Here is an 11,506-nt window from a genome sequence, read left to right on the forward strand (position 1 = left end):
TAACCAAACCCTTGAATAAATTAACATAGCAGATGAAGAATAAAACACAAACACAACTGTTTCAATGCAATATTCCACATGAAGACCATGCCATGGACTTGTACAATTACGTAATTAAAATTGAAATTGCATGTGATCAAGATGCGTCTATTTTCCATATAATTTTTATTCTTTTTTCTCTCTGGAAAAACATTCGATGGCTCCTCGATGGCATGTGCATTTGGTCTTACGACAACTGATCAACAATGAGTCTTCGTTCAGTACTTGCAACTATTACTTGTCCATGTTATCGGCGGTAGTGTTTCTGGAAACTTGTTTGATATGAAATTGAAGGGGGGAAAAGAAGATGGAATCCAGGCAAACAATAGTAAAGCAAACTCAAATTTTCAGCAAATGAAGGACATTGGATCTCTGTTCTTAGCTCTTTTAACTTTTTTTTCAACCTTTACAACGTGCAAGAGGGGGGCCTGGAGACTTGTAACCAAAGAATTGTATACAAAGAATCCCCTAGATTCAGAGAAAATGACTTCCTTTTCAAGTTTCTTCACCATTTAAAAATTGCTTTATTTTGCAAACTTATGCAATGTATATCCCTTCAGCATAATCCATCTTGTCAAATCACCTTGTCTAGTGGCCAATAGCGGAAATGGAGTCTAAATTAAACCTTCGAGAACTTTATCTTATTTTCAATTCATAAGACTTATTATATTTTGTTGAACCATACAATGATTCATGTCATTAAACATATGAAAATTTTTAAAAAATTGATAATTTTTTAACATAATATTTTAGTATAAGTACATCAAAATTGAATAAAAATATACGTAAAATTCTTTGTATAGTTTTCAATTTTTTTTGCTCGAAATTACTGATTCCGTAATAAAATATAAAATTCAATCTATTCTTAGGGAAAAGTACAATCAAAAAAAGATGTAAAGAACTTTACCCAAAGTCAGTATTTTCTAAAAATGATCCATTAAGGTTGAAAGAGGTAAGGAAAAGAAAGGCGGTCCCACGGCATGAGGCAAGTTGAGTTGATAAGAGTGTTGAAAGCCAATAATCTGTGCAATTATAGGAGGAAACCAAAGGGGATGCTTAATCTTTCTATAAACTACATTAGGTTAATGTTTCTTTCACCTTATTGCTTTTGATTGGACTTTGATTGTTTCGTACCCAAGGAACCCAATCTTGTTCAAATGGGAACTAATTCCAGTGACAGATTTTATTCCCAAGAGGGATCTGTTTACAAAGTGACAAAAACCAGAATGCAGGCCTGGCTGTTTCACTCAAGTGAGGAAGATAAAAGGAGACCCAAAGTTTAGCAGAACACTCTGAATTATGCTTTTTGTCTCTTCTATTTATCCAGGGTGGTTCTTTCCTTGTGCTTGGGATTCATTAAGTCTAATGTACATAATCGGTTACAAATCATTTTCTAGTACCCATGAAAGGTTGATGATTGGCAGACATTGTTGAAAAAAAAACAGAGCATTTTTTAAAGGAGAAGCAAAGCCATTACAGTGAACCTGATCAAACCCAAGTTTTCTTTCGATCTAAGGATCAAGTTTACCAGCTAGAACCAAGGCTTTGTTATAGGAGAAAGTTGAAAAATGTGTCTCCTTCCCCAATGGTTTTTGGGTTAGAATTTCTTTTCCTTGTAACGATTTCTAAGGCTATGGATTTATCAATACTTGTTTATTGTGAATATTATTTTATCTATTGTGAAACATAACATTTAGATAAAGAAAATTCGAAGCTTTATTTTAAAATTTTACTTTTTATTATTAATTTTGATTTTAATTTAAAATTAAGAAGCTTTATATATATGATTGAAAAAAAAAATTCGTCTTTGATTGTTGAATATCACGTTTGTGAAACATATCTAATTTATATTATATTATATTATATATCTATTTTTTTTTCAAATGAAAAATCGGTGAAAATGTAACAAAAAAAAATTATGATTACTCGAATGGTTTTCAAAAAAGAAACACTAATCGATCATATTTCCATCAAAATCTAGGAAAAGTCGATTGTGTTTTTAATATGCTTTGCACATATTTCATGATTATCGCATGTTAATTAACTCATTAAGACGCATTATCTGACTAGTGATTTTCCTAAGTAAATATCTATGTGCCAAGCATGATTTTTAACATAAGGTAGCAGTAATAAGTTTGTCAACTGCAGCCGAAAACAAAGAGAAAAGCGAATGAGAAGTTAGGTAGGAGTACGGGGAAAGATTTTCAAAGAAAACTAACGCATTGCACTAGATATGTAGGCGCCGGTACCGGTGTTCCATGGGATTGAATTTCCTTTGGGAATTAAACGTAACGTGAGGAGCGCTTTGACACCCCAGCATTGTGGGAAAAGAGATGTACGCAGCAGCGTCATACACGAATAACATGCTTTTCTTTCTTTCTTCTTTTTTCCTTTTTCGGATAATTGGGAAAAACCATGCTTTTCCATTGTCAAAGGTCAACCGCCCAACCCATACACGCATGCGTGCATGCCGTGCTCTCTTGGCCTGATTGTCTCCATATATTAAATGTTCTGCACTGTCACCTTCCATAATTTGTCATGCTAGCTCTGCTCACAATGTGAACCTCCTTTTTGTACGTCTCTGTTTTTATCCTGCAGATGAGAGTCTGACTCTCTTACTAGGTAGTTCTAATGAATTCGTAGTTGCTAGGTGACATCCCCACTCTAGCATTAATGAAGTCCATATTATTGTTGGGAAAATGAAGGATAATATAAATAAATATATAGTTATAATTCCAGAAGATAATAAACATGACGCAGGCAGTAGAAGGAAGCCCTGGACGGCAAAGAGAGGCTCACGCAAGCGGAATGTTGATTGTGCTCATAAAGCCAAAATTTGATGCTGTCTTTTACTTATATATAACAATAAAAAGCATTTAGAGATTTGGGTGGTCGGTCTCCCTGTGATGAGAGATGGATACAAGGGTAAGAGAAATAATTGGTGGCGTTATATCAGAAGATAACTTGAAGGGGCAACCAACTGCAGAATTTGGTACCAACATCTTGTTCCTGGTGGGGGCAGGATGTCTCATCCACAAACAGAAATAACTTCATTTCTACCTTTCCGCTTCTTGCCGCAAAACTTCAACCAAACCCGATACGTAATGCCTGTCCAATTGCCATCTGCCACTGAAGAATTTGATTCTAAATGTTAAAAATACTCATCTACAACATATAAAATTGTTTGTGTTTCTTCAAAAATTTTGAAACAAAGTAAATAATTGAGGTATATTACGATTTTGCATTTGAAAATCTATTATTAAAATCATAACGTTTATCGTCTATCGATTGTTTTTGATCGAAAATATCTTATCTTTTTTAATAATGATAGTCTCTGCTGAAAAAAATAAAAGCATACAACACAAAGCAGGCAATCGATGTTGATATTAATTAAAATTGTGAAACTATAAAGAAATATAATTAGAAAGATAATGACCAGATTAGCATTATATGTATGCAGCACGTACTGGCTTGCATGCTAAGTCTCGTACCTAATGTTTCCAACGGCAGCTAACCTGAGTAAGACATGGAAGCTTTCGTTGTCCAAGAATTAATACTTTACAATTAACTTCAAGCATAATTTTGACAGATGCAGAACACGTACGGAATTTGTTGGAATTGCAATTCGTGGGTTAACAGTATTACCTCTTTCAGTATACCATGGAATATTTAGCTTTTGGGTATCTTGAAAATTCGCATGTTATTTTATTATGCACATGTCATGATAATGATCACATAATGTTCCATGCTTTGGGCATTAATTTAAAGCAAATTAAGGGCATGGTATGTTATGTTATGGCCAAATGATGTCATGATAATATATAATTTAGCACTTAATTTTTTTTTGTCTACGTCGACAATATTCCACGTAATCTTTAGTGATTAAATTAATGTTAAATCAAAACCCTATAAGAATGAAGATAATCGATAATCCTACTAATCTACATATCAGGCTGTCAAGCTTTTAGATGCACACCACAAATTTGATTCATTAGTAAATTGGAAGCCGGAATTACATTTATCATTATTACAAATTATCAAGCATCTTGGAGATCACAAGATGTTTGGTTTTGTAAGAATGGGACAATTATTGTACTACAATAATACATTCATGTATCTCCCACAAAAATAATGCCAACAGCATGGACATCAAAGTGGGACCAATGAAGTGAAAAAGATTACTATTCACCACCTGAGCCTTGGTTCAAGCGGTTTAACAAATCGGCGTCAGAGTAAAAGATGGTAACTAATCAATCTGAGCCATACTAATCTCCTAAGAATGATTCTATAATAGGAATATCGACCAACTTTCATGACTAAATTGCTGGAGATGAATAGGATGAAGCATGAAGGTCAATTAGAGATGCAAATGCTTATTAAGTCCTCGCCCGAACGAGTGGGGAGTGAGGGGAAAGCATGAGTGGGGAGTGAGGGGAAAGCATGCGTGGAGACATGAGACTCTCGTCGTATAACCTAGAGGAAGAGAAGCTGAGGCGTAGGCTTTTCTTATGCCAGCGTTTAGACTTCTGATCTGGCGTATCTTCTTCCTTCCCTTTAAGCACGAATGCTCTAATTCTTTCGAGTGCTACTGCCACAGTCTCATCATCCATGTTGGCAAAGCAGACCCTGAACCAGCCAGGTTCAGAGCATTGGAAAGACGAACCTGGAGAAACATTGAGTTTCACTTCACTGATGATCACACGCCACAGCTCCAGTTCTCCCTGGACGGTTTGTTCTTTAAGGAGTGGTCGCATGTCCATCCAGAAAAACAAACCACCGTTGCTTTTTAAGCAAGAAATCCCAACTTGTTCAAGCCCCTTAGTGAAAACACAGTGCCTTCTGGCTAACCTTTTTGAGCTTTCTCTGAGGAAATTCCCAACGAACTCCTCATCAGAAAGCATGGAAGCAAGTAAGTACTGAGTTTGCGAGGAGACCAAGCCGAAACTCGACATCTTGCGGGCACAATGGACGACTGCATCATTGAATGAGTAAACAATGCCAACCCGAAAACCGGGAAATCCCATGTCCTTGGACAAACTGTAAACAATGTGTATGAGATCACGGTTGCAATCCATGTCTTGTATGATCTCAGCAATGCTTATGAATCTAGGAGAGCTGAAGACTGTAGCAGCATAGATTTCATCGCAGACAAGGTGGATGTTCTTTTCGTCCACGAAACTCACCAAGCTTCTCATCGTTTCTCGGTCCAAGATGGTGCCTAAAGGGTTTGAGGGGTTTGTTAAGATCACGCCTTTGACATTGATGTTCGATCTTTGAGCTTTTTCATACGCTTCTTCCAGTGCTGCTCTGGTTATACGGAAATTGTTTGAGCTCTTGCAGTCAACGGGAACTATTTCCAACCCAGTGCGCCATCTTAGGTCTCGCGCAAATCTGCATGGTTTAGACATAAAATTAGAAGCAAATGACTGATATAGGAAAAAAAATAGTAAAAAAGGAAGGAAAAGAAGAAAAATTATGAATGAACACGTTTTACATGAGCTTTTAAAAGGAAACCAAGTAAGAGGAGAATTAAGTTTTTAATACTCTTAACAAATACTACAACAGTTCCTTTGAATTCTGAGGAATTACTGTCCAAACAAAGGTCTACCTTTAGAATTTTCTGGAGGTCAAAGGTCAAGGACAAAAGTCCAATTTACTTAATATATGTATATAGATTTATCTCTAAAAAGACCATGTACTCGCCTACTAATGATATTTCTGCAAGTTTAATTTAATTCTTTGTAATCACGGAAGGCATGATCTTGACCGAACTTGTTGAATCAAAATGATCAAACCATGCCTGAAATGTTGTTGTTGACTTTGGAAAACAGAGTTCTAGATATAGGAAATTGCCCCCTATGTCACTAGCATACTATATATGGTGAGCATTAATAGAGCACTTGACCAGCTTAATTTCGATGAGAATAACAAGCATTTTTAGTTAAATTTTTCAAAACCATGTGGTCGTGCCTATGACTAAGATACACGTTACTCCCAATTCCTATCCTTCGTTTATTTTTTCCAAAATACTTTTCTCAGTTGCATGACAAAGATACCACTCTCAATTCCACATGTCTCTGAGAGAGAGAGAGAGAGTCTTCTTGTATTTGGTATTGAAAATTAGTAGAGTATACCCTATATTATATTTGTAAAGTCAAAGAAATTAATAGTTTTGAAAGCCAAATGAAAATAAGAAAAAGAAAAAAAGGAAAAAAAGAAAAGAAAGAAAGTAAGTAAGAGTACGTACCCCGCATAATAAGGTGAAGGTACAAGAAAAGCGTCGCCAGGGTTGGCCAAGCAAAACACGACCGTCTCGTTTGCTCCTGTGGCTCCGCCGCTCATAACTATACGGTTTGGGTCAAATGTGACCCTGTTTCCTCCTACTCTTCCCATGAACTTTGCTACAGCCTGAAGAAAGAAGTAATAAGGGTGAAAAATGCAGCCATTGTATGCTTTTCACTGCATTAGAAGGAAACGTTTTTTGAGCAGTTCGTACCTCTCTAAACTCTTTCAGGCCGTGGTAATCCTGATAGATGGCAATATCTTTGAACTTATCAACTCCTTCAGCGGTGCAGATGGAGGCATCAGGGTTTTCTAGAATCCACTTTTTGATCAAATCGAAACACAGCTGAAAAGAAACAAAGAGGAGGAAGAAATTAATGGTTAGTTACATCTGCATACGAGGGAGTTCACTGTAGTGATCAGTACTACCCATAAAGCAAATCCATAAAGTTTTGGGTTAGAGATATATATATATATATATATATATATATATATGTATACATATGCCAACCTGATTCTCAGCAAGTCCCATTTGGATGACCCCATCGGGATTCTGTGCTGGGTGAAAAGGGTCCTTATTGTACGCTTTCCACCCATCAAAGTAAGGTGAGTTCTCTCCATGTCTGTCGTTGGTGGCTATCCTAGACAAAAGCTGTCCATTCTTTCTTGTAAACTCCATATTTTCTCCTTTCCTCTGGCCTAAGTTTGAAGAACTGGAGTGGGGAATCGTGACAACGGAATGTTTTTATGCGAACGAGCAGTCAAGGGCTTGGGCTCTCAAATGTAATGTGGGTATCAAGCATTAAGTGCAGCCTTAAATTTATAGGGATGGATAGATAGACTGAAGGAGGCCGAGGAACTCAAAGACACGGAAAAGTCAATTTTTCAAAGTTTGATTTGGACTCACCCGAGCCAACTAAAGGTCACACAAAGACGAGGGAATTCCAGCGTTATTGTTTGGGTCCACGTGTCGTCATAGCTTCCGTGGCCAGCGCGAAATCATGCATTCAAACTGCGTCATATTTTTTTATGCAGTGAAACCTTAAGCGATATATAAATTATTATTTTTTTTGAAGAAAACATAAAAATGATTATTAAAAGCACAATTTTTGTCGGTGTATCAATCTCCTAATTATGTTTTATTTATAATATTATTAAAAAATTTATATGATACATATAGTGAAAACTATAAAAAAAAATAAAGTACATAAAACGTTATAATTGAAAGTATTATCGAGAATATTTTTAATCACAAAGTTGAAAAACATACAAATTTAAATCAAATTTGTTGCAGTGCATTATTTACCCATACTAAAATATAATGTAAATATCACAATTAAGTAACATGATTTAGTTGGCATATTGATAAAAAAAAATAATATACTCCCTTTACCTTTCTTATAAATTTATTTTGATTTTATATATACTTTCAAAAACAACAAAATGCTTACTCTTTTGTTTTTTTATCACGTAACTTCAATTTCTCCTTCATATACTAACTTTTATATGGTTTCATATTCTATGAACAAGATTAGATAAAATGCCCAATCTACAAGTTGTTCCTTAAATGTTTTTAGATGAATTTAAGTCTTTCATGAAACTATTTTTGTGAAATGAAGATTGTGTAATGCGGATGCCATATATAATCTTATCTTCAATCAGTACACAAATATTCTTTGAAAACTTTTATTTCTTTTTTCAAAATCACTATATATATATATATATATATATGTTTTACCTCTTTTAACTGCATAGTTGATTTGTCAAAATCTGATATATCTAAGTGTGAGTTATTTAATATGTTTCCGTACACTCTTAGGAATTTTCGTTGTGGGTACTCCACGGTTTTTGTTTTACCAAGAGGAAAAGAATGGAAATGGAGGAATTTGTGTGGATTCAGTAACACTTGTTCCACGATGGAAAGTTCCCTGAAACAGGAGGAGATTCACATGGGTTTGAAAGGAATTAAATCCTGAGAAAATCAAAAGAAAATAGTATATATATCAACATCGTTTTGGTCGGTCATCAGAACTTATCCCTTCCAATTGCTTGGTAACAACTCACGAAACATGACACAGTTTGTCCGGATCTTGATGAGACCAATGTCTCAACACGATGGTTTTCCTTAATAATTCGTCTTCCCACTTTCCTGGACCTGCTTCAGCTAAAACTCCTCTCCCTGTCTTCCCCTGGAATGGCAAAAACTTATCTGCTTTGTTCATTTATGACTAAAAACCAATGCGCTTTCGCATTTGCTTCGACCATCAACACAAACAGCAAATGTAGGAAATCCCAGCAGATACTCTTCTCCATGAATTAACTATACTTCATCACAGCCGTCCACGTTGCGCTTGTTTGCGCTTTTGATTCAACATTTCTTCCCCTCGGGGTCAGTCAGAGATCAGGCTTCCGGGGAATTAGGCATTCAGCCATGGAAAACGTGAGACGCTTTTCTTGAAATCGCCATGCTTCCGACTTATTACCAACGAGAAAAGAGAGAGAGACTCCAAGTTCAATTCACTGAAGCTGTTACTCTCCACTCACCATAAAAACAGAAAACGCCACTCCCACTTTTTCTTTGCCATATACGAACGTTTATCATGGATCAAATCAATCAAAGACTATTCCCATTTACTTCATCCCCTCCATCATTGCGGTAACATTCCTAGGCTTATCATGCACCAGCTGTTATCTTATCTTATCCTTATAGTCTCTGAAACCACTTTTGAGCTAGTATTATTGTCTCCACCAAGACCTTGCCAGTGTAGATCAATAATGTAGACGCATATGCTTTCGAGTATAAACCTCACTTGTAAAATGTGTTATACTTAATCAATGAATTAAATGATACGTTTTCAATGCATAGCAAATTAACTTCTTGTTTTGTCATTGAGTAATAATGTTAGGCATATTATCATCATGATGGGTAATCTTCCTAGTTTCAAGCCCATCTTATTTGAATCACATGAGTTTCAGATGAGCTCAAAAAAATTTTCAATCGCTAGACAAGTTAGAATCTCTATTCTTCGATCTCCTAGAATCTAATCTAATTTCAAATATTTGAACAGTTGATCACGATGTTTAAGTTTAGAATCCATTCTAGCATATGAAATATGTACGACTTCAAATAGTTGAACAGTTGGCATTTGAGTAGCAGATGAAAACAAATATCAATACTTACACAAGCTAGAATTCTATTCCATCTTAACAATCCTGCGATAATGAAAGGGACTTATCTTTTTCGTGTACTTTTGTTTCACATAAGAATGAACTTTGGAGCGGGGAAGGGGGTAGGTTGTGAATGTTAGCTGGTTGCATTTAAAAACCTAGAAGCTCTAAAAGTCAAATATTTACCAGCATTCAAATTTCCACAATAAAATCCAGTCATTTGATCAAAAGATGATATTGTACTTCCTCCATAGGTCAGATGGATAAACAATGAAGTGTCCCACTTTTAAAAGATTGGGTGTTTGGTGAAAATGGTTGATTATTTTCCTCTACATCATTAATTTATTTTTATTTACAATGTACTTTAATCTTCAAATTTTACTTTAAAGGAGGCAAAAGATTTCCTTTGACTCCATACATAAAACCCCCCCAAAAAAAAAACTCCACTTTCCTTTGTATGGAGCCCAAACCAGGAAAGCTGTCTTGGTTGGTCACATGTCGGAGCAACTTTGCAGCATCAACTTTCAGATCTAAACATGGTAGTAGGAACCCATTTTCTTATGCAGACAAGTTCCGACATTGATATGGTCTTTCTTTTTTTTTTTTTTAATTTCTTCTAAGACAGTTTATTCTTCGAGAATTAAAGTCAAATAAGCTTTGATATTAGGTTTAAAGTCCACAATTTTTTTTTTCCTTTTGTGATAAGATCAAGAAAAAATTCCTGGTGGGAAAGTTTTAGTTTTGACTTTCCCAAGCGTGATCCCAAAGAGAATGAGTCAACTTTCCTTGGGAGTAAAGCAGGCAACTGTTCAAACCCATTGAGTCAGTCTGTCCATACGTAATCAATGGGCCAGCTTGACCATATCGTTAAAGATTTATAAACCAAATAATATTTCTCCCGTCCAGCTCTAGCAGACATTTTACTTAACTACTCTAATACTATAAAGAAAAATTTAATGCTTCGGTTTTCTTTTAATATTTCTTTTCATTGATACAGTTCACATAATTACAAGAATACGACAATACGGTTATTATATATACTTCAAATCAGCTACTATACTTTCCTTAGAGTGTTGAATTGAACTCGACTAGTTTGTACGGACAGCAATTTGGCTAGCTATTGTTGATTTTTTTCACCTTTAAATTAGTTTTATTTTTTTTCATTATTAAATTATTGTAATTATAATATTTTTTGTATGATCTATGTCCGCCTTATGTATGGCCCCCCAAAATTTAAAATTTTTTTGACATATTATATAAATTTTTTAAATTTTTTAATAAATTATCTTAATAGCCTACCAAAATAATGGTTTATTTAATAATTAATACAAATAAACAATAACAAATTAAATAATTTCATATGAGTGACTCAATTTTAATGTTGTTTTTGTTTTTTTCTTTTTAATTTGTTTTATTTTTTTATTTTTATTCTATTTAATCATATATTTTAAATCTCTATAGATTTTTTTTCATAAATTGCTATGAACCATCAATCATATTCTTTTTCTTTCTTTTTTATTATATCATATGTGGATTCTATCTTCCACTTGTCATGTTCTCTTTTTTTCTGTTATGTAGATTTTATTTTTTATGATTTTAATCTTTAAAAATAAATAAATTATTATATAATTCTTAAATATAAGTTATAGTGTAGAATTTCATCAATATATCATTTTTTTATTTAGAATAACCAATGCATTCTAGCATGTATGTTGCAAAATTTAAATAACAAGGATATATATATATATAAATTGGTAGAATAAAATAATTACATTTCTTTTAAAACAATTTTATTTATTATATATTTTTAATGGCTCTCAAAATATTTTTTTTATTTAATAATTATTTTTATTTTTCAAACTGTTTGATAAAATTAAAATCATTATAGTTAGCATATTGCTAGTCAAGCCCAACAAATATATTCTAAAATAATATGTTAAGTCTATCAAATTAAAAAAAATATAAAAGTGAGTCTGCTAATAATAACCCATTAAGTTTTAATATAAATCTAAACTTA

The 11,506-nt window shown here is 34.0% G+C and overlaps 1 protein-coding gene across 1 annotated transcript; it reads right to left on the bottom strand.

Annotated features, from left to right (window-relative positions):
• Positions 1-4,001: 4,001 nt before the first annotated feature.
• On the bottom strand, positions 4,002-7,105 carry LOC110414476 (1-aminocyclopropane-1-carboxylate synthase-like). The gene is made up of 4 exons (XM_021425686.2): positions 6,833-7,105; positions 6,536-6,667; positions 6,287-6,447; positions 4,002-5,430 (listed from the first exon to the last, which is right to left on the bottom strand). Exons 1-4 carry the CDS (start codon positions 6,998-7,000, stop codon positions 4,416-4,418), a joined length of 1,476 nt encoding a protein of 491 aa, XP_021281361.1. The 5' UTR covers positions 7,001-7,105; the 3' UTR covers positions 4,002-4,415.
• Positions 7,106-11,506: the final 4,401 nt, after the last annotated feature.

This window comes from Theobroma umbraticum, unplaced genomic scaffold (genome assembly GCF_002168275.2).
Source record: "Theobroma umbraticum cultivar Fairchild unplaced genomic scaffold, ASM216827v3 scaffold_4.1, whole genome shotgun sequence".
NCBI classification, from domain to species: Eukaryota; Viridiplantae; Streptophyta; class Magnoliopsida; order Malvales; family Malvaceae; genus Theobroma; species Theobroma umbraticum.

Bases quoted from the DNA above. Each gene is read 5' to 3' on its own strand.
- LOC110414476 (XM_021425686.2), bottom strand. From the start codon at position 7,000: ATGGAGTTTACAAGAAAGAATGGACAGCTTTTGTCTAGGATAGCCACC. The intron at 6,668-6,832 runs GTTGGCATATGT...GTTTCTTTTCAG, and splicing joins TGGGACTTGCTGAGAATCAG to CTGTGTTTCGATTTGATCAA. The intron at 6,448-6,535 runs GTACGAACTGCT...TTCTTTCTTCAG, and splicing joins GCCTGAAAGAGTTTAGAGAG to GCTGTAGCAAAGTTCATGGG.